This window comes from Erythranthe guttata, chromosome 13 (assembly GCF_056151865.1).
Source record: "Erythranthe guttata isolate IM_541 chromosome 13, IM_541, whole genome shotgun sequence".
In the NCBI taxonomy this organism is placed as follows: domain Eukaryota; kingdom Viridiplantae; phylum Streptophyta; class Magnoliopsida; order Lamiales; family Phrymaceae; genus Erythranthe; species Erythranthe guttata.
This window is the reverse complement of record NC_142545.1, coordinates 10,745,071-10,771,530: the sequence shown is the minus strand read 5'-3', so window position 1 is coordinate 10,771,530 and position 26,460 is coordinate 10,745,071. Positions and strand designations below refer to the sequence as shown.

At 36.5% G+C, this 26,460-nt stretch overlaps 3 protein-coding genes across 3 annotated transcripts; all 3 read left to right on the top strand.

Moving 5' to 3' along the window:
* Positions 1-6,642: 6,642 nt before the first annotated feature.
* Positions 6,643-7,507, top strand: LOC148765876 (putative FBD-associated F-box protein At5g38565). The gene is made up of 3 exons (XM_088812395.1): positions 6,643-6,648; positions 6,945-7,133; positions 7,223-7,507. The coding sequence occupies exons 1-3, from the start codon at positions 6,643-6,645 to the stop codon at positions 7,505-7,507; spliced, it is 480 nt and encodes a 159-aa protein (XP_088668521.1).
* A 12,325-nt stretch (positions 7,508-19,832) lies between these two features.
* Positions 19,833-22,067, top strand: LOC105953748 (putative FBD-associated F-box protein At5g56440). The gene is made up of 3 exons (XM_088812582.1): positions 19,833-20,817; positions 20,911-21,048; positions 21,156-22,067. The coding sequence occupies exons 1-3, from the start codon at positions 19,933-19,935 to the stop codon at positions 21,435-21,437; spliced, it is 1,305 nt and encodes a 434-aa protein (XP_088668708.1). The 5' UTR covers positions 19,833-19,932; the 3' UTR covers positions 21,438-22,067.
* Positions 22,068-23,279: 1,212 nt separating this feature from the next.
* LOC105953745 (tetrahydroberberine oxidase) lies at positions 23,280-26,208 on the top strand. The gene is made up of 2 exons (XM_088812583.1): positions 23,280-23,428; positions 24,557-26,208. The coding sequence occupies exons 1-2, from the start codon at positions 23,298-23,300 to the stop codon at positions 26,100-26,102; spliced, it is 1,677 nt and encodes a 558-aa protein (XP_088668709.1). The 5' UTR covers positions 23,280-23,297; the 3' UTR covers positions 26,103-26,208.
* Positions 26,209-26,460: the final 252 nt, after the last annotated feature.

Genomic DNA, 26,460 nt, shown 5'->3' with positions numbered 1-26,460 from the left:
TGTTCCTTTCCACCACAAGTCTTGCTACACCTATTGCATCGACTAGGGATTTAGGTTGTTAATTTTAACATCAAGGCGAATCTCATCAGAAAGACCTGCAATCAAACAACCGATTAAAAATGTTTCGGGAGACCGTCTACTTGATCGGATTGTTTTACAAAAGCTTCCTGATATGCTGCCACCGTTGTAGTTTGTCTAAGGTGGGTTAGAGCTTCAGAAGGATTTTCATAATCCGTTTGTCCAAAGTGGCGGATAACAGCCTTGGAAAATTCGTCCCACGTCAAGGGCCCTCGAAACTATGTCAACCATCGATGCCACTGCAAGGCAATCCCTTCAAGATGAAACGAATCAAGTTGAACGTGTTGTTCTGAGGAAATGTTTTGGAACTCGAAATACTGCTCAACCTTGTAGATCCACCCCCTTGGATCCTCTCCAATAAATTTTGGAAAGAATAACTTAACGTGGTGAGTGTTTTGCTCAATGATGGTGTTTGTTGGGTTGCGGTGGTTGGATGTTTCCACATATGAGAATAGATTGGTTTCAGTAGATGATTGGGTTTGTTCCAATCGTAGGGCTTTTATTTCATTAAGAATTTGCTCAAATCGAGACTCGTGATTGGCTAGTATCCCGCCAACTTCATTACAAAATTCGAAGTTCGATTTGTTGCGTGTCTCCATGGAGCGTGGCTCTAATACCACTGATATGTGAATTTGGCAGATGAGATAAGAAGTAGAAGAATAGAAGAATCGGGAAGAAGAATAATTGAGTAGGAAGATAATTTTATTCCTATCATGTACTGCATACGTTCCAAGCTATATATAGAATCTAATGCTAAACTAACTATGAGAAATAATGGCAATAAAAAAGGAAACAACTCCAAAAGAATAGGGAACCACTAAGCACGTGAGTTCCATTTATTTAGCAACTAATTAACAACCATGACCAAGTCCACTCGAGTCCACGTTAGCAATTAAAACATATCAAAAAAATTCTATTTTCCGCTGCGTACACGTGCCTGATCCCCAACATTCACAACCCATCGCAACAAAGTTAAACTTAATTTCATCAAATAATGTTGCATCCACTCGCAAAAATACATATGTGAAGCCAAAAAATAAGTTTTCTTAAGAAAACTAATGATTGACCTCCCAAGAATTTTTTTGGTCATAATAACCAAGCACATCAAAAAAATCAACAAAATCCGAGATCATGTTATGTTTGCGGCAAGAGTGGGCATATTGCTCAATTTTGCAAATTTCGGAAACGAGAGGCTGCTCCGCAGGCTAATGTAACCGAAGAGCCATTTGTGGCTATGATTAGTGACATTAACATGATTGAAAGTGTTGATGGGTGGTGGACTGATTCTGGTGCAAATCGCCACGTTTGTTATGAGAAAAATTGGTTCAAGGTGTATACTCCTTTTGAGGAACCTAGAACTATTTTGCTTGGCGATTCACAATCACATACCACCCAAGTGCTTGGAATGGGAGAGGTTGAGTTGAAGTTCACTTCAGGAAAGATGTGCTTCATACTCCTTCTATGAGGAAGAACTTAATGTATAGTTATCTTCTTAATAAAGTTGGCCTTCTATTATCAAGGAATCTGATCAATATGTAATTACGGGAAAGGGCATTTTTGTGGGTAAGGGTTATGCATGTGATGGGATGTTTAAATAAAATGTTGAGATGAATAAAGTATCTTCTTCTGTTTATATGATCTCTTCTACAAATTTTTGGCATGCTCGCTTATGTCACATTAATAGCCGTTATGTGGGTGGGAATCATGAGTAGTTTAGGATTAATCCCAATGATTAAAAATGATTTTGAAAAATGTGAAGCTTCTAGTAAAGCTAAAATTACAAAGAAGCCTTATCTCAGTGTAGTAAGACAAACCGAATTGTTATAATTAATTCACTCTGATGTTTGTGAACTGTGGGGAATTTTAACTCATGGAAGAAATCGTTATTTCGTCACTTTTGTTGATGATTTCTCCAAGTACACATATGTTTATTTGATGAAAAATAAAAGCGACGTCTTTGAGAATTTTAAATAATATCTCCATGAGGTTGAATCAATTCGGAAAGAAAATAAAAAGAATTAGAAGTGATAGAGGCCGAGAATATGATTTCAATGAATTCAAGTCTTTCGTTAAATCATTGGGAATAAGTCATGAAACTACTCCACCACATTCTCTATCATTTAATGGTGTAGCGGAAAGAAAAAATAGAACGTTGGTTGAGTTAACAAATTCCATGCTTATTGAGTCTTGTGCACATTCAAATCTTTGGGGTGAAGCTGTATTATCAGCTTGTTATGTGCTAAATAGAGTGCCTCATAAAAAGACTAAGATAACCCCTTTTGAGCTTTGGAAGGGTTTTTTAGCCTTTGTAAGGCTATCTAATCCTAAAATTTCTAAATTGGGTGCAAAAGTTGCCACTTGTGTTTTTCTTGGTTATGCTTCTAATAGTAGAGCCTACAGATTTTTAGATCTTGATAATAATGTGATTATAGAATTAGGTGCTGCTATTTTTCATGAATAGTAGGTGTCAAAAAAGTGAAAAAAATAATTTATCTCTACCTAGTTCTTCTACTTTAGCTTTGAGAAATAAAGAAAATGATGTTTTTGAATTACGAAGAAGTAAAAGAGGTACATCATAAAAAGATTTTGGTCCTGATTATCATATTTTTAATGTTGAAAATGACCCTCATACTTTACAAGAAGCATTGTCATCACGTGATGCTATTTTCTGGAAAGAGGCTGTAAATTATGAAATGGAATCACTAATTTCTAATAAAACATGGAAATTAGTTGACTTACCATAGGGTTGTAAAACTATTGGGTGTAAATGGGTTCTTGGAAAAAAAACTAAAATCGGACAGTTCTATCGATAAATTTAAGGCTAGATTAGTTGCTAAACGCTTTAAGAAACTAGAAGGTCTAGAGTTTTTCGATACGTATTCTCCGGTAACTTAAATTACATCCATTAGGCTTTTAATCACTATTTCTGCGATTTTTGAGTTGCAAATTCATCAAATGGATGTAAAACAGCGTTTTTAAATGGGGATCTAAGTGAAGAAATTTATATGGAACAACCCGAAGATTTTGAAGATGCAGACCAAGAAAAAAAGTGTGTAAATTGGTTAAATCTTTATATGGATAAAAACAGACACCTAAGCAATGGCATGAGAAGTTTGATACATGTATGATTGAGAATGGCTATAAATCCAATGAGTGTGATAAGTACATATTTCACAAGTCTTGGGAGAATTCACTTGTTATTATTTGCCTATATGGTGATGATTTATTGATCTTGGCTCTAATTTGCATGTTATTAATGAAATTGAAAACATGTTGAGTAGTCATTTTGATATGAAAGATTTGGGTGAGGCTAAGTTTATTTTGGGTATAAGAATTACCAAAACATGTGATGATGTTTTACTTGATCAGTCGCACTATATTGAGAAAATTTTGAGAAAATACAATTTTATTAATTGTAAACATTTAGCAACTCCATTTGATTCAAGTGTACATTTATTTCCTGTGAAAAGTAATGAAGAAGTAATAAATTAAAAGGACTATTCTAGTTTAATTGGAAGTTTAAGGTATGCGACTGATTGTACGAGACGCAACATTGCATATGCCGTGGGTGTACTAAGCAGGTTTACAAGCAAACCAGGTATTGATCATTGGCATGCCATAACGAGAGTTATGAAATATTTACTTGGTACGAAATCTTGTGGCTTTTTTTATAAAAAATATCCTGCAGTACTTGAAGAGTTTTCTGATGCAGATTGGAACACCTTATCAGGTGATTCATATTCTACTACTGATTATATTTTTGCTTTGGGTGGTGGTGCAATTTGTTGGAAATCAAAAAAGCAAACTAGTATTGCTAACTCTACCATGGAAGCTGAACTTATTGCTTTAGCTTCAGCTAGCGAAGAAGCGAATTGGTAAAGAGATTTATTATTTCAAATTCCATATTTTGAGAAATCAATTCCATCAAAATTAATTCATTGTGATAGCACCGCTGCAATCGGTAGAGTACAAAATCGTTATTACAATGGTAAATCCATACCTATAAGCAGAAAATATAGTATTGTGAGATCATATTTAACAAATGGTGTTATCATCGTTGATTATAATAAATCTGATGATAATATTGCAGATCCATTAACTAAGGCCTTAGCAAGAGAAAAGGTCTGGAGCACATCGAGGGGATGGGATTGAAGCCCTTACAATCGTAAGCCATGTATGAGGAAATCCAACCTGTGAAATAGAGATCCTACGACCAGGTTCAATGGGAAAAACGAATCATGTGATGGCTTTATGAAATGCACTTTTGATCATCTTTCCATGATTCCTCCCTATGATGTGATATTAGTGCATTCTTCCTGTAATGAATTGTGAAGTTTAATGAGTCATCTAGTCCTATAAATAGGTACTAAAGCCTTTCTGTGAGACACAAACTTTTCTCCATACACACATATACACATACAAAGAGAATTTTGCTATTTGAAGGAAGGTGTTCTTGTGGTGAAGCTTTGGACTCAACAATTTGTCCAGAGTCCGTTTGAGTCATACGATGTTGTAGGGTTGTTGTATCCTAGAGCGGACAAGTCGAGTGATTACTCCTGAACCGGTGAAAATGACTTGCTGCGGTGAGCTTGAATCTCCTTAAAGAGAGCGAGATATCCGCGCCTCAGCCTGAGTTTTATTTCTTGTTTTTCCAACTATAATTGTATTATCACCAGCACATTAGGCTGGGAGGGTTTATTAATTGGTGCATTTAGCTCTTCATCATCACCCTCATCAAATTGATCATTACACACATCATCATCATCATCACCTAAATACCTCACTAGCTTACCTAATGAACCATTTTCACCATCACATATTCACTTTCCCTTAATACTTCATTACTTTCATAAGCTATATAGTTTTATGTTATTCTATTCTCATCAAGAAAATTCACTAAACCCATTGCATCCATGTCATGCTTTATTAGAGTCACGGAATTGGAATTATTTACCACACCACTCCTACTATAAAAAAAAAAAAACAAATTGTACAATTCAATCCTAATTCTTTGGCCATTTCAATCATCTCTATCACATAAATCCTATCATCGGTGCAATAATCAAAATAATTTATGTTTCCACCGACATAATATCTGCAACCAGTTCACAAAATTCTTTGAATGGTGCATTCTAATACTGAAATAATCACTATTAAAATCTGCAATAAGTCGAATTGCACAAAATAAGAACAAAAACTCAGAAAACAGTTCTATAAAGCAAGTTGCAGATTTGATAAGTTATTAATGTGCTTATACAAATTAAATATCCTAGTTGACAAACATAAAATAGATGAATATGATAAGTTGTGGTCCACAATTTGAACAACAAACAAACAAACATATGGTCCAAACCCCCAACATGAACAAATAAATATCCCTGCCCTTGTTTACATTCTTAGAGCATCGCCCATCCTTAACACAATTTTTCACCAAATCCTACTTTTTGTGGTGAAAAAATGGTGTTATCTCTCATCCGTAGCACATCATTCTATAATTTCTATATTTCTAGTGACAAAATAGTGTATTTAGTCTCCCACCAATTCTATCAAATTTTACACCAACTAATAAAATATTAATATTTCACCATTTTACCATTTTTAGAGAATAGGATTTGGTTTGATCTCCCATGGCATTTCACCAAATATATTACAAATTTATAAGTTTAATGTTGATTGTAAATTTAGTCTATTTTATAACCAAAATATTGATTATGAATTTGATCTTAAATAATGATTTTATTAAATATATAATTTAAAAATTATGATAAATATCAAAAAATTATTGAAACATGAATAAAAATCGACTTAGATTATTATACATATAATAAAACCACAAATAAACAATAATTTCATTAATTATTACATAAAACCCTTACATTGATAAATTAATCATAAAAACATTACCACATTTTTCTTCGCCAAAAAAATTACTTAACAGATAACAGGGGCCTCGTTAAAACCTTATTTGAAACTAATTCACAAATTAACACTAATATATTTACTATAAGCATATTTATAAGTTGGTAATCACATGAAATTAGTTAATATAATAATTTTATATGCTAATTATAAAATGGTGTTAATTACACCAAATCTTATTTTCACTTCTATATTTGATAGGAAAAAAAAAGGATTTGGTGGAAAGAAAATGGTAAAATAGTGAGTGGGTGGGAGATGAAAATTTCTTCACCAAAAAAATTGGTGAAAATATAGGATTTTGGAATATAGTGATATAAAGTTTGACCAGGGTCGGAGACTAAACTAAATCACTATATTTTAGGTATAATGGTAACTTAGAGATTTAGATTAGGTTAGGAGACTAAAAACACATAAATTAGATTAGATGATAAACATGGAATTTGGTGAAGGTTTATGGTGCTCTTATCCGTTTCTTGTTCTTCTCCGAAGTCCGAACTCAGAAGAGCACATCTCACGCCACCATAACCGTTCGAATGGCGAACAGACAGTTGACCGGCTCAGTGATTTACCCGACTCAGTACTGACTCACATTCTCTTTTTCCTCCCGACCAAATCCTCGGTAAGAACCAGCATTCTAGGTCAAAGATGCAGGTATGTCTGGGCTTACGTCCCCAATTTAGTATTCATCAACAATTTTCAAGATGAAGAAGCTTCATCTTATATATGCTCAATACGAAGCTAATGAATCCCTTCAGCACCTTCTTTCTGGATGTCCGTTGCTCGAGGAGTTGGAAATCTATTTATACGTCGACTATTATCATTGTCGACTATCTTCGCCCACAATTAAAAGGCTCATCGTCAATCTTCATTTTCATGGTGAGGAACCTGACAATAAAGACTACTACCACAGGCTCGAGATAAATACACCTGCCCTTGTTTATCTCTAGTTTGTCGATTACTCGGGTCAACATATCAAATGTGGGGCTCTAACCTCCTTAATCGAAGCAGATATCGATATTTGCGGCGCCAAGGGGGAACGAAAGGATTTTCTCAAACTCGAATTGATTGTTGCTTCTCGTTCTCTCTCCAAGATCCTTGAAAACGCTCATCATCTTGAAATTCTTATTCTTTCCGAGGTTTGTTGATGCAGTGTTCTTTTTTTCTTTCCTTCTTTTTCCCTTTACGTAATTGACAGCCCTTTTCTTTTGTTGTTTGTTATGATTAGGTTTTTGAACAAATAGAACTCATAGAAGGATGGACGGAACCCGAACAGGTGCCAACATGCCTATTATCATATCTTAGAACTATAAAGCTTTTCCACTTTGTAGGTAAAGAGCACATCTTTCCGATTATGCGATATCTTTTGAGGAATGCTCGAGTCTTGGAGAGGATGGAAATAGTATATCCCTCTTCTGGCGATCCTGTGGAACATAGTTATATGCTCGACACAATCTCACTGTTTGAACGAGGATCCAAGGCATGTGAAGTTGCTTATGTTTCTAAATGGTAAGGGGCTGCAGAATCGTAAGTTGTTAAAAGTGTATTGATGTTTATATTGAACAAATATTGTTACCATATTAATGCTGATGACTCTCGGCTTGAGGAATTGGTAATCGAGGAATCTCAATTTTGTTTCTTCCAATATACCTTCACCCGAAATTAAAAAAAAAAATGTGATTTACTATCTGTGAGACACGCTACGCTGACTTATTTAAAGTTCATTTTCTTGCAATGTAGAGAAAGAATGCTGCTCTGGGAACAAAAATAGATTGTTAAAAAAAGAAAAAAATTGGAAGAAATCGGGTTTTGGGATTGAAGGTGCAGTTGTTGGGGGTACAAATGCAAGGGCATGCATGTGCAGAGAAGGCTTCATTTTGATATGATTGTGGCTTATCTTCTTGTGAAAGTGACAATCAGCTTGATTTTTGTTGTATACAATCTATTGACTGGTTTTTGAATCATGTGAAAATGTATGTATGCGTTTTGCTAGGTTTTGTTTCTATTCTAACTAGTGTAAATGTAATATTGAACGCTAATTTTGCCTCTCATAACCTCGCTTCTTGGGCTTGCACTTCTAATTTTTGTGGGGTGATTTCTATTAATCTTCTCCCTCTTGCTTGTTTTTTTGTGATGGAGGAAGCCTCATTGTAGACTCTTGTCCGTTTATTTTCGTTTAATATATTCTATTTTTTGAGATAAAAAAAAAAAAGATAGACAATGAAAAGGTAGATACTACTTTCAACAAGATTCTTCATGCAGGCTGAAATCATTGGTAATTCATACTGAATCACTTCATTTTATATGCTAATGCTTCACCTAATGTCGATATTATCCAATCAGAAACAAAAGATTTGGGTGTCACGGGAAATTTAACTGTTTGAACTTTTCCTTTGTTGAGTTTGTTTAGGCGTGGCAAAATAATTCTAAGTTATTACATCTATCTTTTGTTTTTGTTATTATTTATCGATACCGATACCGATATCGATTAATACTAATGTTGAAAGATTGTTTTGCAGCATGTATAGTCCAGGATGTTGACAGTGTTCTCAAATTTATAAAGATTTGCTTGATATCTTGTTCTTGTATATTATTAAACACGCAATGTTCCTTCACGACTATTTTGAATATATTGGGCAATTAGAGAATATATTCTTGGATGGATTTTAAAGACACTTTTTTATTTATTTATAATGTCCATACTATGTTAAAATAATGGATGTTTGTTTTTGTTGAAATTGTATGGTGTTATTTATAGATTTATAGATATTTTTCATACAGCAATATAGTTGTTTTCGTACAGCAATATAGTTGTTTTCGTGCAGCAATATAGTTGTTTTTATTAATTTTTAGTTGAATATAATAGTTGATTTAACAAATAGTTGATTTTGATAAATGAGAGTTCTTGGAGATATATAGTTGTTTTAATCATATTGTTTTAATAACAGTTGTTTTAATAATAGTTGTTTTATTGAAATATAGTTGTTTTAACTGAAGACACAAAAATATAGTAAAAAAATATTTTTAAAAAATATAATAAAAAGTTAAAAAAATATGCTTTTTAAATATTTTTTTAAAATAAAAAATAAATAAAAAAAACGAAAATTAAAATTAAAATACAAAAAAATACAAAACTAAAAGTGTATCAAAGTAGTGTAGGTAGTGAATAGAGGAAGGGTAAATTTGAGAATAAAAAAGGATGGGTCTCTCACTAATAAAGGAAAAGGAGCTGGATCCATCCTCAATAAAATAAAACTAGAGGGGTTCTCACTAATAGTCACTAAAATAAATTAGAGCAAGATTCAAGACAAATGTTGAAAAAGAAAATGACAATTGGGTCATTATTAATGAAGACTTATAAATTAATCGTAAATTGTGATGTATGATATTAAAGAATAAGTTTTTCAACAAAGTATATTAACCAATTATTAGAGCAACTCCATCCCATATATATTAAAACGAATTATCAAATATTTATTTAATATTTTATATTTTAGTTTGATACCTAAATATATTTATTTGCTTCAACCATAGTTATCAAATAGTTGTTAATTAAAAATAAATAATGTGATTATATATTTTAATTAACACATGTCATTTTCTAATTGGTTATTTAAGCGGTTAAGTTGTGTAACTTCCAATTGATATTATTTCTTCTGGATGTATTTTTACATCCCAAAAATCAAAATATCAAAATAGAAACTCATTTGATAACTTCATTGGAGTGAAAATTTTCTAACTTGAATGATCAAAATGGTAGTTAAGGGTTTAGATACCCCATTTAATAACTCCATTGGAGTTGCTCTTAGAATGTTTATTTATTTATTGAACGGGGTATGTACAAATTTCAATATATATACCACAGATTATTGATTTAACACGTTTTCCCTTTAAATAAGAAAAAAAAAAGGTAATACTTCCACTTCCAAATTATCTTAATTCACCACAAAAGTTATATAAAATATCATAAATATCTAATCCACCACTCTCCATTTTATTTATTTAATCGTCATCTATTTTAAGTTGGTTTTTTTTTTTGGGCAATGAAACATAAAAGGGTAAAACAAGATTCTAATAAAAATTCAATTTAAATCAGCTTTTGGGCAAATTATGCTGAATGAAAAGTAACCCATTTTTTAAATTTTAATCCACGGAAAACAATAATATCAAAAATATTTGTTTTCTTTTTTCCGACACAAGCACTCTTAATTTATTTCTTAAGAAACATGAGATTATACGGTAAAGATTCTTGTGGAAAATAGTAGAGTTCTTTTTGTGAATATTCTAATGGGGCTCTTTGAGAAAACCCCTTCACTATTTTTTTTAATGGAGGGATGCCCAAAATATTTTAGTCCATTTGAGAAAAGCCCACACCCATTTTCAGCCATTATGTTTTCCAGCTTTGCCCGCGCCCGCCACATCATAACAGGGTCACGCGCTCAGCAAATTTTTTTTTTTCCCGTTTTTTTCCGTCTTTTCTGTATCAGTTTCCTTAAGCGACTATGAAGCATAGTCATTAGCCTTAATCGACTATGCTTCATAGTTGATTAAGGAATTTTTTTTTTTTTTAATTTTTTTTGTTTTTAAAATTGTTTTTTATATCAAGTATATTAATCGACTATCATGTGAAGTATAGTCGATTAAGAATCTGCTACTAAAAATAACAAAACACAACTGCGAAAAAAATACAAATCAACTATTGATGCTGCTCCAAAATGTTGGGTCAGCCCAATGGTCTTGAAGCCCACAAGTCTCCTAAGTCCGGGAATCTTCAAGCCCAATATCGGGAACGCCGAGAGTCCTTGCCACGCGTCCGAGGTAGTCGAAGGGATCGCTCCACTCGTTAACCTACAAAACACTTGAAAACACTAGGTGACACGCCGGTGGTGGCCTGGCGATTGTCCTCCGACGCTCAAGTCAGAAAACTATCACAATATAAACAATTAATATTAATTAATTGCCTAAATAGTGCTTACCTTATTATGTGGTTGATAATATTATAAAACCAATGTGGGACAAAAAACATTAGAGTTCTTCCCAAAAGCTTCTTATGAAGTTCATAATTAAGGGCCTTTGTATTGGGCTTTTCCTTTGAATGAGCCTCTTGGGCTTTTTGGGTTAAAGCCCAATTAGGCACATCATTAAGCCCCCCACTCCCAAGTTGAGCCAGAGCCCGTGGGTCTGCCTGGGAGTAATTAGGAATAGTCGCTCGAAGACGAAATAATTTTCATGTTTTCCTTGAATTTCAAGGTAGCCGAAAATTTTGAAGTCAGCTACAAGGATCTTGATACAAACCTCGCCAACAAAGTGACGAGATCCGATATCAATACTTCGGATATCAAAATCCCGAACCGTCCTAAAGAAGGAATCAAAGGGGTGTATGCGAAGACGCCACAATCGATTGCGAAAGTTCGATTGATAAGTCGGGGTGAACAAACGGAATCCACCAATATGTTCGAACAGCTCTTAAAGAACCAAAGAGAATAACCTCAATTAAATCATCAAAAATCGTCCCCTCAAATAAGCCAAATTGGCAGCCTATTTATAAGGTCTAAAAAGACTCCTTTTACACAAGGAAAAGGACTCCTACCTAAACTATAATAAGGAAACATGTAAATAAGCAAATCCTAATCATAAAAGACTCTAAAATAATCAAAACGTAATAAATACTAAATTAAAAACGTGCATAAATAAATAAGATAACTTGATCTTTAAGTCGACGTCTCGATCACCCTTCTTAACTCGCGACATTGGGCTGTGCACGTGCATGCAATTAAAGCTCAATTTCGACACTGTTCCACTTCGAATATCTCTTCGCTCAAAACATAAAAGTTGTAGATCTTTTAGTTAGCTTTCTGAATCATTTTGAATCAGCTCAATTGGACTTCGAATGCGAGAGTTATAACTCGAACGGTAAACTCTGCTAGAATAGGCGAGAATCTCGGATGCATGGAATTCGACTTGTCCAACGACTTCTTCTCTTTCTTTTCTTCCAATTCCAAACCAAGGACTCCTCAAAGACCTGATCCAAGCTTTCATTCTTCAATTCCAAACCGAATAAACTCCTTAAACTTGTACGCTTTCGCTTCTTCCAATTCTTCAACTTGGAGCTTGCTAGGATCGTATCAGATCTTGCAGAGGTGGGCGCTGCAGTTAGGCGATAGATATTTTTTGAAGGTATGCCCATTTGTTGTACAGCGGCGATCAGTCGCCAAATTTTTTAGAGGAAGTTGTGATATCCCATGACTTTGTTGCCTAGTGAGAATCGCGCATTTCCTAAAGAATGAGTTATGTTTCAACTTTTCCGACGAGACGGTATCCCTTGTCTATATTGCCTAGTGGGGGGTCCGTCTCTCGTAATGAATGAGCTTTACTTAATCTTTTTAGCGGGGCGAAATCCCTTGGCTTTATTGCCTAGTGGGAAGCATTTCGTAAAGAATGAGTTATGCTTCATTTTTTTCCAGTGAGACGGTATCCCGTGGCTATATCGCCTAGTGGGAAGCTAGGCTCTCGTAAAGAGTAAGCTTTTACTTTATCTTTTTAGCTAAGACGGTATCCCTTGGCTTTAACGCCTAGTGACAAGTCCGTATTTTTGTAAATAATGAGTTATGCTTCATCTTTTTCGGTGAGACAGTATCCCTTGGCTATATCGCCTAGTGGGAGGCTCGACTCTCGTAAAGAATAAGCTTTTATTTTATCTTTTTAGGTAAGACGGTATCCCTTGGCTTTAATGCCTAGTGGGAAGTCCGTATTTTTGTAAAGAATGAGTTATGCTTCATCTTTTTTTGTGAGATGGTATCCCTTGGCTATATCGCCTAGTGGGAGGCTCGGCTCTCATAAAGAATAAGCTTTTACTTTATCTTTTTAGGTAAGACGGTATCCCTTGGCTTTAACGCCTAGTGGGAAGACCGTATTTTTGCACTTGGTGGTTGATCAGACCCTTAAGTTTTTTATGTAGGAAGTCTACCCGTTTACCTAAGTTTTTGTGGCGGGTAAGACTCCCCTGAGCTTTAGTTGCTCTATATTTTGGAACTTTGGAGAGCGAGAAACCAAGGTTCGGGTTGGCCAGACCCTTTGTGATCCTTGATATCTTCTCCGTTAGCTAGTTTTTTAGTCTATTGATTTTTTGTTAAATCGATTGTAGATGCCTTGAACGAAAACGTGTGGAGAAGACAAATGGTTGATGTAGAAATCACGGCTGGGGTATCCCACCGACTAAAATAGTTTATTAAGAATCATGCGACTGGCGGTATACCTTGAAAATATTGTGCGGGGCTGTATGCCACCGACTTATTGCTGAAAAGAAATTACATGGGGCCCGCGTGGGGCAATAGTAAATACTAAGTAAAGTATTTTTTCAAGATTGTGATTGTTCTAGGAATTCTCTCAAGTGCCCGTTTTGGACAAGTCTTCCGAGCGCTCACATAACCTGAAAACACTCCTCAGTAGTGTGACCTCGATCTCTGTGGTATTCACAGTAATCATCCGAATTTTATCATTCTGGATTCTCCTTCATCCATCTCGGTAGTTATAGAATTCATTTCTGTTCTGTGATGATCATCATGTCAACAAGTTTATCCTTGAGAGGTGAGAACTTCTCTTCTTTTATATTATAGTTGTGACTTCCCTCATCGTGCTTTTCGCTTAAGGGGTACCCTCATCTCTGCAGTCTCCTCAATCCGAACGTACTTCTCAGTGCGATTCAAGAGCTTCTCTAGGGTCGTAGGGGGTCGGCCTGCGATGTACTCTTGAAAACGAACATACTTCAAATTGTGTTGCAGTGTGTTGGTTAACATTTAGTGATTTAGGAGGGGGACTTCATGTACTGCTTTGACAAATCGTTGCAGTTAATTCATGAGCGACTCTCCGTCCCGCTGTATGACCTTGAAGATATACGACCAGTTTTGGCCTATTTCTTGCTTATAGAGTATTGGTGACGGAAAACCGTCGCTAGTTGGTACAGATTGTCTATGGACCATCCGGGCAAGCCGTTGAACCAAATTTGTGCTTGATCAGCTAGCGTGGTCCGAAAAATCTTGCAGTGAGCTGCGTATTAAGACCGTAGAGGTCAATCTTGGCGTAAAAATTACTTAAGCGATCTTGGGGATCCCCGATTTCGTCGAATTGGGGGAGATTGGGATCCTGAATCAGAGAGGCAACACTTCTTCCATAGTAGCAGGAATAAATGGGTAATTCGGGTGGACAATGCCCCAAAGTGAGCGGCCATCGACCTCTAGACTTCTCGCCGAGGACTCCTTTAATTGCAGTCATCGGAGCCTGGTCGATGCCTTCTCGCTTATTGGTGTCAGGAAGCTCTACTTCCGAGTTAGTTTCGAGGGGAGTTTTCGCGGTGGTGCGCATGTTCGTGGTGTCCTCCAACTCAAGACCTTTGATGATAGTCATACGACCGGGAATAACCGGTTCTCATCCGACGGCTTTGCGTCGCTCTCTCCCTTGAAGGGGCTCAGGCTCTTTGCCTTAGTGGACGCTGTGATTGGCGACGAGTTTCCCTTCGAAGCGCGCAGTCTGAGGATGTGTTATGCCGAGGCGAGTGGCGGTGAGCATTTCTTCGCGGCGCGCGGTTTGTGGATGTGCTACGCTGAGGCGAGTGGTAGTGAGCGTATCTTCGAGGCGCGCGGTCTGAGGATGTGCTACGCTGAGGCGAGTGGCAGTGAGTGTTTCTTCGAGGCGCGAGGTCTGAGAATGTGCTATGCTGAGGCGAGTGGTGGTGATCGTATCTTCGAGGCACGCAGTCTGAGGATGCGCTACGCTGAGGCGAGTGGTGGTTAATGTATCTTCGAGGAGCTCGTTCGGAGGAATAACTTTGGCCGTCGAGCGATACTCTTTCTTCTGAGTCATGGAGCTCCACAATTGGCGGAGTGGTATGAACGTGCACGGAATCCGTAGGATCGCTTCCGATATGAATAGTTTCTTCAAAGTCAGTTGTGCTTTGAGCTATAGCGTCCGTCGATGCCCAAGATGCTACTTTGGCCGCCGTCTTCTCCATTAAGGCTTGTAATTCCTCTGCAGTCATCTAGATGACCGGCACTGAAGATCCCGCAAGGTTGGCCGCTCCCGTCGTTCCTTCGAGGCGGCTCTATGACTCCAGCGTTACCTTGAAGCGGTTGGTTGAGATCGCCTTGACCACCTTCGTTGGCCGCTCCCGTAGTTCTTTTCGTTCGAGGCGACTCTGGGACTCTGCCGCTACTTCGAGGCGGTTGGTTGAGATTGCCCTGACCACCTTCGTTGGCCGCTTCCGTAGTTCTTTTCCTTCTCCGCAGCTTTGAGACTCCACCGCTACCTTGAAGCGGTTGATTGGGATCACCTTGACCCTCTTCGCTGGCCGCTCCCGTAGTTCTTTTGCTTCGAGGCGGCTCTAAGACTTTGCCGCTATCTCGAGGCGGCTCTGAGACTCTGTCGCTTCCTCGAGGCGATTGATTGGGATCGCCTTGACCCTCTTCTTTGCCCGCTCTCGTAGTTCTTTTCCTTCAAGGCGGCTCTAAGACTATGCCGCTACCTCGAGGCTCTGAGACTCCGTTGCTTCCTCGAGGCGGTTGGTTGGGATCGCCTTGACCCTCTTCTTTGGCCACTCCCGTAGTTCTTTTGCTTCGAGGCGGCTCTAAGACTCTGCCGCTACCTCGAGGCTCTGAGACTCCGTCGCTTCCTCAAGGCGGTTGGTTGGGATCGCCTTGACCCTCTTCGTTGGCCGCTCTCGTAGTTCTTTTGCGTCGAGGCGGCTCTAAAACTCTGCCGCTCCTCGAGGCGGCTCTGAGACTCCGTCGCTTCCTCGAGGCGGTTGGTTGGGATCGCCTTGACCCTTTTCGTTGGCCGCTCTCGTAGTTCTTTTGCTTCGAGGCGGCTCTAAGACTCTACCGCTCCTCGAGGCGGCTCTGAGACTCCGTCGCTTCCTCGAGCCGGCTCTAAGACTCTGCCGCTATCTCGAGGCGGCTCTGAGATTCCGTCGTTTCCTCAAGGAAGCTGGTTGGGATCGCCTTGACCACCTCCGTTCATGACACGCGATCTAGTTTGCATTCCCACAGACGGCGCCAAAATGATGCTGCTCCAAAATGTTGGGTCAGCCCAATGGTCTTGAAGCCCACAAGTCTCCTAAGTCTGGGAATCTTCAAGCCCAATATCGGGAATGCCGAGAGTCCTTGCCACGCGTCCGAGGTAGTCGAAGGGATCGCTCCACTCGTTAACCTACAAAACACTTGAAAACACTAGGTGACACGCCGGTGGTGGCCTGGCGATTGTCCTCCGACGCTCAAGTCAGAAAACTATCACAATATAAACAATTAATATTAATTAATTGCCTAAATAGTGCTTACCTTATTATGTGGTTGATAATATTAGAAAACCAATGTGGGACAAAAAACATTAGAGTTTTTCCCAAAAGCTTCTTATGAAGTTCATAATTAAGGGCCTTTGTATTGGGCTTTTCCTTTGAATGAGCCTCTTGGGCTTTTTGGGTTAAAGCCCAATTAGGCACATCAACTATATATTACAAAAAAAAAAAAATACAAATATTATAAATGAGTTATACAATTGGAATCAATAAACAAAAAGTTCAAAAAAAATAAAAAAATTGGAGTCGATCAACCTTAATCGACTGCCAGAGCATAGTCGATTAGCTTAATGGACTATGAACATGTACATAGTCGATTAAGGATTAACATGCGCGGACTTCCTCTACAGCCGTCCTTCGCCCAATCTTCCCAAAAAATCCTAGTTCTGCTCCCCTCGTCATCACACCATCACCATCCCCACCTCCGCACACGAGCATTCTTTCTGTAGAGTCAATTTACAACATTTATTTATTGAAACACGCAGTACATATAAGATTATTGGAGCCCTAGTGGAATTAATAATACATGAGAGTAAAAGATTAAATTCCATATATCATTTGTTTCCTTCACCCAACCAAACAAATTGTTAATTTCAGATTAAAACATCAACATCAAGACAAGAGTTAAAAACACAGTGGGTAGAGTTTTCAACTTACTTTTTCATCAACTAAAATTTTGGATCCGAAACAATTAATTACCTAGAATTTGGTTTTGAAAAAATTACAATAATAAATGAATCCACATACATAGTGGGTAAGAGTTTCAACTTACTTCCCTTAATGGACCACACATCAGCCCCGTTCCGAAATCACAACCACAATTGTCAGCGAAAAGAGGAATTCTCATCATGGATCTACGATGGTGAATAGGTTTTTGGACGCGAATGGATACGATGAAGAGTCTAATTTCCTTCTCCGACGACAATCAGAGCTGGACTCTCACGATGACAACGGGTTGTTGTTGCTCCGGGCAGCCGTACGTCGGTGGTCCGGGCTCGCTTGAGCGCCGCCAGGGCATAGGCTATGAATATCGGAGGCTCGGTGACTCGGCGGTGTTGTTTTGGAGTTCGGTCGCCGCTGCCATGGGAGAAGTTTGTGTCTTCGCAAGTGTTAGATTGGGAGAGAAATAAGAGACGGAATAATGAGATTAGGTTTGTGAAAGGGCATAATGGGAAATTTAATTTAAGAGGAGAGTTGGGTCAAAGACAAAGGGGTTTTCTCAAATTATTTTTGGGAGGGGGGTTTTTCTTAACTACATTTCCTACATTGGGGGGTTCTTGCTAATTATCCATATTCTATTTAGTTTGGTGGTGGACAATTTATGAATTTGTAAAAGAGAAAAAATGGATAAAATAGGAAATATATTAATTTGAAAGTAAAATAAGATATTTTTAGGGTGGAAATAGCGAGTCTCAAAAAATTAGCAATAAACCCCTCAACTTAAGTTAGTTGCTCCCGTGAACATATATATATATATATATATATATATATATATATATATATATATATATATATATATATATATATATATATATATATATATCCTTTCCCCCATAAGTTGTTGCTCCCGTGGACCTCTATATTCCGCGACTCCGGCCAAAATACCACAGCGAGACAAAACAACTTATTGTTGAGCTCCCGTTTCAAGAACGTAAACCAGCTATGAAACGAAGGGAACTCAGACCCGAGAGGAAGACCAAAAGAGGCAGATTACAAATACCTGCCATGGCCCGACAGTTCAGCATTACATGCACAACAGTTTCAATTTGGGAAATACAACACCGGCAAAAGGGATTGAGAGCAACACGTCTCTGGAAAAGAGCTGCATGCATTAGTTGGGAGCATATCATATGTCGCCCTCCAAATAAAATTCTTAACTTCCGGTTGGATTTGCAAGAATCAAACCGATTCCAAAAGTCCTTAGAAATCCCAAAGCTCAATGCTCCTTCTAGGCCCGCTCGAGCACAGGCTTGGACTCGCTTGAAAGAATGATTTGATAGCAAGATTTCACTGTAAATTTCCCGGATTCGGAGTAGTTCCAAATAAATCTATCCCTAGCTCGGAAACTTACCGTTAGTCCGTTAGTTAAGGCAGTAATGGGCACACACTTGATTCTGTTAGTTTTAACAAAAAAATGACGAACATGACTAAAAGTGTTGCATTTTTGAAACATGGGGACCAAATATATTTTTGATTAACAAGAGGGGTTAAATATGAAATCAGTTCAAATTTGAGCGGTCAAAGCTTTAATTTTTTTGCTTAAACATTTAGAAAATACATTTTATATAAAGATAAAATATTATATAACGTAGAAATTCCAATTTATAATTTCGCCACTCTCTCTTAAGATATAAGTCCCTGGTGACAAACCGTATTAGAACTAAATAACAAGTCTAATTAAAATTTGTTTCACATCATTTATTAAATTTATTCCAAAAATGGCCCTCTACTCACAAATTCAAAATTATATACTATGATGAACTATGGTATTATTTAACATTTTTAAGTTTGCATCTACCATTTTTTTTTTTTTCCGTGAAACACATTTTTTTTTCTATATTTTTTCATTATACAAAAATCTATTTTTCCCCTTTTCTACATAAAATTATAAATTATGGTTTCTTTTTTCTTTTTTTTTTCTTTTTTTTTTCGTATTTTTCTCATTATATAAAATATATTTTTTTCCCCTTCTTTTCTAGATAAATTGAAAATTATGATTTTTTTTATTTTTTTCCGTAGACATCTACAGAAACCCGTAGAAACCGTAGTAATCCGTAGTATCCCATAGACATCTAGAAACCCTAACTCCTTTCAACCCTAGCCGTCAAACACCATAGACACGCATAGACTATCATAGACATCTGTAGACATTTAAATCGAATTTTTTAAAAATTTTCCCAACAAACCCTAAATCCGATCCTCCGCCACCACCACCGCCACTACTCTCCCTCTCCATCCCCCCATACACAGACCCACCTTCACGATTCATCCATGTTGGTAGCAAGCCAACAACGAGCCTGCCATCACGCAAAGCCTCCCGATGCAACCCCTACACCGAGCGTCGCCATAATTGTCGTCGCCTACCATAACCGCCGCCATCATAGCCTTCATCATTTTCATTGTAATTGAAAAGAAAAAAAAAAGGAGGAAGGGAGGGGGGACGTGTGTGAAAGAGAGATCAGGAGAGAGAGAGAGAGAGAGAACGAACCAGAACGTACGGCGATGTCGAGCGGCGTGAGAAAGACACGGGGGAAGAGAAAGAAAGAAATAAGAGAAAAAAAAGAGACACGTGACTTTTATTAGATATTGTAAGGGTATTTTTGGGTTAAATAAAAATCAAAGGATGTACATTAATTTTTATTTTAAAATAGGGATATTGTTAAAATATTTTATTTGAGTTTGTCACTCATATCTAATTAAATTTGGTTTGAGGGATGTTAGACATACTAAAAAAAATAAAAAAATAAAAAAAAAATAAAAGCATCTTTTGCTTCGTCAAAACCCCTTCGCCGTCTAAATAGCACTGTCGATTACCAGCATCTTGTTCTTCTTTGAGATAATAAATAAATTTTCCCCCTCTTTTCCAATTTGTTATGGAGATAGTAAAACAACAGTACAGCAAGAAGCAAAACGATCGACTCAGCGATTTACCGGACTCAATCCTCTCTCACATTCTCTCTTTTCTCCCGGCAACAAGTAACTCCGTCGCCACCAGTATTCTATCCCGAAGATGGCGGTATCTCTGGTCTTACGTCCCCAATTTATTTTTTTACTACGAGAATTCAGATACCATAAATAGGGTTTTACTTCTCCGCAAATTGCACAACATCAATACTTTCTCTCTCTTCGATTGCACCAAGCGCAACTATCATCAAATCGAGACATGGATTACCTTTGCCGTTGAGCGCAATGTGCAAAACATCGAAATTTACCTAACTGTTCATCTCGATTCGCCTCGATGCCTCTTCACCTGCAAAACCCTAATTGATTTGACGCTCCACCGCTGCGGTGTCGTCCCCGATAGGGGCAGTGTCGTCTTTTTGCCTCACCTCAAAAGGCTTCGTTTAATACATGTTAAATATGAGGGTGACGAGTCCCTTTCGCACCTTATTTCGGGATGCCCGGTGCTTGAGGACTTGGTACTGCAATTGTGCATCGATTATTGTTCCTGTAAAATATCCTCACCCACAATCAAAATGCTCGATGTCAGTTATCATTTCGATAAAGAATCCGAAAATCAAGACTACAACAAGGTGGAGATAAACACCCCCGCCCTTGTTTATCTCGAGTTGCTTGACTACGCAAATCAGTATATCAAATGTGGGGCGCTAACCTCCTTAATTGAAGCGGATATCGAAATCGACTGTTGTAGTATCAACCCAGATGACAGTTTTCTTTATTCTCGGTCGCTAGTGGGATTTTTTGATGGGCTCTGGAATGTTAGGTTCCTAAAATTAGATTTATCACAATGTACAAAGGTATGGGTTCGACGATCCCTTTTCAGCTCATTGTGTATACGTGTAGTGATGATGGGTAGTAATCTTATGTTTTCTTTGTGCTTGTCTCTCCAGATTATTGACTCGGTATTCACTGCATGGACTACAACAACTTTTCGCAACTTAACCAAACTTGAATTAATTTCGGATTGTTGTTTTCTCTCGAAGTTCCTTGATAATGCTGATAATCTTGAAATCCTTATTCTCCAGAAGGTTTGTTGATGCAATAAAAAAACTTTTTACGGTTTCTTTTTCTATGCTTCTTTATTGTGTTACGTAAGTGAGCTCATTTTTTTTTAGTTTGTTGTTGTTATGATCAGGTTGATGAAGAAGTGAAAGGGTGGGTGGAACCCCAACGAGTGCCGGCATGCCTATTATCACATCTTAGAACTATAAAGCTTGTCGGCATCGAAGCTATAAAGCACGATTTTGAAATGATAAGATATCTTTTGAGGAATGGTCAATTCTTGGAGAGGATGGAAATAGTGTATCCATGTTGCTATAATCCCGTGGAAAAGATGTTCACGATGTATAAGCTCAAGGAAATCTTATTGTTTGAACGAGGATCCAAGGCATGTGTAGTTACATTTGCTTCTACGTAGTAAGGTGGCTGCATATTAATCATAAGTTTTAAAGTCTTTATGTCTAATTTTGACAAAAAAATGCTGCTTATGAATTTATGAAATATTGTCTTCTAATTTCCGGAGGAAAAGAGAAATATGGAAAGAAGTGTTTTAGTGATTGCAATGATGACTGTGAAATGGAGACTTGGATTTCCACTGCTGTTGAAAGCGACATCCAAAATCTTGATCTTTTGTCGTGTAGATAAAAAAGGCTCACGGTCCATTTTCAGTTCAATAACTGATTTTGCTCCTGAGTTCAATAATTTATTATCGAGTTCAATGATTTACTATTTTTGAGACACACTTACTTGTATGTGTTGATGTTCGTCCCATGTAGTCGAGGAGAAGGGAAATTGCTTGATTTCTCAAGCTAGCATGCAGTTTTCTTAACAATGGAAAACGCAAGAAATCTGTTGTTGGATGGGCTAATCTTGTCGATGAAAATCGCAACCAGCTTGATTTTGCTGCAGCAATCTATTGATTGGTTTTTGAATGATTGAAAATGTACAGTTTTTACTAAGTTTGTTCCTGTTGTATATGTGCTTTAAGGTTAAACAATGGAAAGGTTATATTATGGTGATGCTATTCTTAACTGTTGGTTTTTCAAAATTATGCCTCGTTGGTGTAATAACTAACAACATCAATTCATTCATGTTGAAATAATTAATGATTGAAAGCGAAACACACTGTTGATATTATCTGATCAGAAACGGAAGATTTTGTATTTTTTAAGGTGATAATAATAATAATAGAAAGAAAATTAATTTAAAAAAAGAAAGAAAGAAGAAAAATGGAAATAGGGGGATGGGAGTAGGGAAGGAGAAAGGATCACGGGTTTTTCAAGAAAAGGGTGAAATATGTGTTGAATTTCTCCTCAGGAAAGTTTTAAGGGGTTTTTGAGGGGTAAGTTTTAAGTTGGTACAAGTTTTAAGGGGTTTTTATAAATATTATTATTATTATTATTATTATTATTATTATTATTATTATTATTATTATTATTATTATTATTTATTATTATTATTATTATTATTATTATTATTATTATTATTATTATTATTATTATTATTATTATTATTATTATTATTATTATTATTATTATTATTATTATTATTATTATTATTATTATTATTATTATTATTATTATTATTATTATTATTATTATTATTATTATTATTATTATTATTATTATTATTATTATTATTATTATTATTATTATTATTATTATTATTATTATTATTATTATTATTATTATTATTATTATTATTATTATTATTATTATTATTATTATTATTATTATTATTATTATTATTATTATTATTATTATTATTATTATTATTATTATTATTATTATTATTATTATTATTATTATTATTATTATTATTATTATTATTATTATTATTATTATTATTATTATTATTATTATTATTATTATTATTATTATTATTATTATTATTATTATTATTATTATTATTATTATTATTATTATTATTATTATTATTATTATTATTATTATTATTATTATTATTATTATTATTATTATTATTATTTGTTTTTTTTATAGCTCCTTGTTTAGTTGAAAAGAAAAAGACCCATTCAAAGGAAGACTTAATTACGCGATGCTTGAAAACTGAAAAGTCCATGAAAAAGGAAAGTCTTCGAACCACACTAATTAATTCATACGGCAATACACAAAACACAACTTTGAATTGACAAATTCACAAAGTCTTTTGATAACATATATGTATATGTAATATGTGGGTATAAATAGAAGCTCTCATTCTCATTCTAATATCAACCTACACATACACGTACAATATTTCATATTATTAATATTTTACAATGAACACTCCAAATTCCTTTCTTTCTATTCTCATGATCGTATCGATTATCCTTTCGTGTAATTCTTGCCACGCTCAATCGTCCCACAGTCCGCCTCAAAATGATTTTCTACAATGCCTATCCCTTCATTTGCAAAACAATCAGGGCCGGCCGTGAGGCCACGCGGCACAAGCAATGGCTTTGGGCCCCACTCTCAAAGGGGGCCCCAAAAAAAAAAAGTTAATATATATATATATATATATATATATATATATATATATATATATATATATATATATATATATATATATATATATATATATATATATATATATCTTTATCTTTTATCAATGTAAAATTGGTTTTTTATAAATCATGAATGAATCACTTGAGCTATCCATACACAAGTCTTTTTATTTAGTTTGATTAGGTCCTTACATCTATTTTCAATTAAGGCTCAGATTAATTACACAATTATTTTGTCAAATTAAAAATGTTTTTCATCCTGGCTTTTTGTTCATCTATTGTGGTTAGGGGTGCAAGTTGGAACGGAATTTCCAAATTCCGCTGATTCCGATCCGAAAAGTTCCGATTTTGGAATAACTTTTTTTATTCCGACTTCCGAAATTCCGATTTCCGAATTTTTCCGATCTTTTTGAATTGGAATTGGAATTGTATAAAATAAATTTGGAATTTCCGATTTCCGATCCGACTTAATTCCGAAAAATTCCGATTTTTTCCCGAAAAATACACCTATAAATAGTGTATATTATATAATACTTATTTTCCGAAAAATACACCTATAAGTTTTGTTTTAGGATTTTGATATAATGAATTGTTGTTTGAAGTTTTCTTGGATATTATGATGTGTTTGTTTTTATTTATTTTTTTGAACTGAAATTTAGTAGTTATTAGTTTTACTTTTATCGACGTGGATGCTCTTATTTTTGAAAAATTATGAACATTTTAGAAAATTTCGGCTAAGTTTTGAAATTTTAAAGCTTATGTGATTTCCGATTTTTTTCCGAAATTCCGAAAATTCCGTGCCTTTTGGAATTGGAATGAATTTTTAGATTCCGAAAATTTTGGAATTGGAATTGGAAATGATTTTGTAGTTCCGATTTTTTTTGGAAATTTTCCGAAAAGGCTAATTCCGATCCGATCCATCCGACTTTCACCCCTAATTGTGGTCACTGGGGATGGAAAACAAAAACCACTACCGCATCAAATTTAAATTTTCAAAAGCTCGCTTAGGGCCCCGGAAATGTCAGGACCGGCCCTGAAAACAATACTGGAATTTCTAGTGTTGTTTATACCCCTAACGACGCTTCGTATTTATCGATTTTACTATCTTCCGTAAGAAGCCTTCGATTCAGATCAGCTTCAACACCCAGACCTCAAGTAATCGTTACCCCGTTCGAAGAATCTCAAATTCAAACAACTATCCTTTGCGCCAGAGAGAATGGCATGCAGATCAGAATTCGAAGTGGCGGCCACGACTACGAGGGTCTTTCGTATACATCTCAAGTTCCATTTGTAGTCCTCGATTTGTTTAATTTCAGCGAAGTTTCAATCGACGTTGACCAAAAAACTGCATGGGTTGGGGCAGGTGCAATCATCGGGCAGCTCTATTATCGAATCAGCCAGACAAGTAAGACGCTCGCTTTTCCGGCAGGCGCGTGCCCCACCGTCGGAGTTGGCGGTCTCTTTAGTGGTGGAGGGTACGGCCCGATGCTGAGGAAATTCGGCCTTGCCGCTGATAATATTATCGATGCTCGTATTATCGACGTTAATGGAAGGATTCTTGACAGAAAATCGATGGGAGAGGATCTTTTTTGGGCCATTAGAGGTGGCGGTGGCTCTAGCTTCGGTGTTATAACTGCATGGAAATTGAAGTTGGTTACGGTTCCGGAGACCCTAACCATATTCTCCGTTGGAAGAACACTGGAGCAGAATGCAACTCAGCTAGTTCATAAATGGCAATATATTGCTCCGAATCTTGACGAAGATATATTGCTTTCGATTTCTATTGGACCGGTGAACTCGAGTGGAGTTGCTGGCGGCAAAACTATTCAAGCCAACTTCAATTCGGTGTATCTCGGTGGGGTCGACAAACTGCTGCCGTTGTTGGAACAGAGCTTTCCGGAATTGGGAGTCAGGAGAGAAGATTGCACTGAGGTGAGCTGGATCCAATCGGCACTTTTCTTCGGGGGATATTCGATACAAGTTTCCCCGGAAGTCGTAACGAGCAGAAACCCTGAAATAAGTAGCACGCTTCCGATAACAAGGTATTACTTCAAAGCGAAACTAGACTATGTGCAGGAACCAATCTCGATAAAAGGGTTCGAAGGAATGTGGAAATTGTTGCTCGAGAGAGAAGCAAATATGGGGGAGTTGTTAGTAGTCCCGTACGGTGGAAAAATGAAGGAAATATCGGAAACCGCGCTGCCATTCCCACACAGAGCGGGAAATCTATACAAAATTCAACAATTGGCTTATTGGGAAGAGAGTGGAGCAGTTGCATCGGAAAGATCGACAAGTTGGTCGAGGAAACTACATGATTACATGACTCCTTACGTTTCAAAATCTCCAAGAGCTTCGTATATGAATTATCGAGACCTCGATTTGGGAGTAAATAATTATAACGGAGGAGATGGCAAAACAACAACAAGTTATGCGCAGGCTAGCGTTTGGGGGCTCAAGTATTTCAAGAACAACTTCAAAAGGTTGGTGCAGATAAAAACTAAGGTGGATCCAACTAACTTCTTCAGAAACGAGCAGAGTATTCCGTCCCTATATTCCAAGTCGTCGTCCAAGAATAACTAACTTTAAGACGACCGGGGTAACAATTAAGATAACTGTTCGAAATATTATTCTTTCATTTTCTTCTTATGTTCATAATTAATTAGTTGCTATATGTAACTTGTGTGTTTAGAATCGGGAAAATTACAATTTATGTCCCTAAACTTTACCACTAAAACGATTTATGTCCTCAAACATTTCAATCCACGAAATATGTCCTCAAACTTGCCACTTTTGATCACTTTATGTTCTGCCGTTAACGTCGGCAGCTAACTTCGACGGAAATAGCACGCGTGGCTCACGTGACGTCTCTGTGGCCGTTAAATGTCGAGTTGTACAACACCCAGTGCCTACTTGGCTGACAAAATGTGATGTGGAGCGA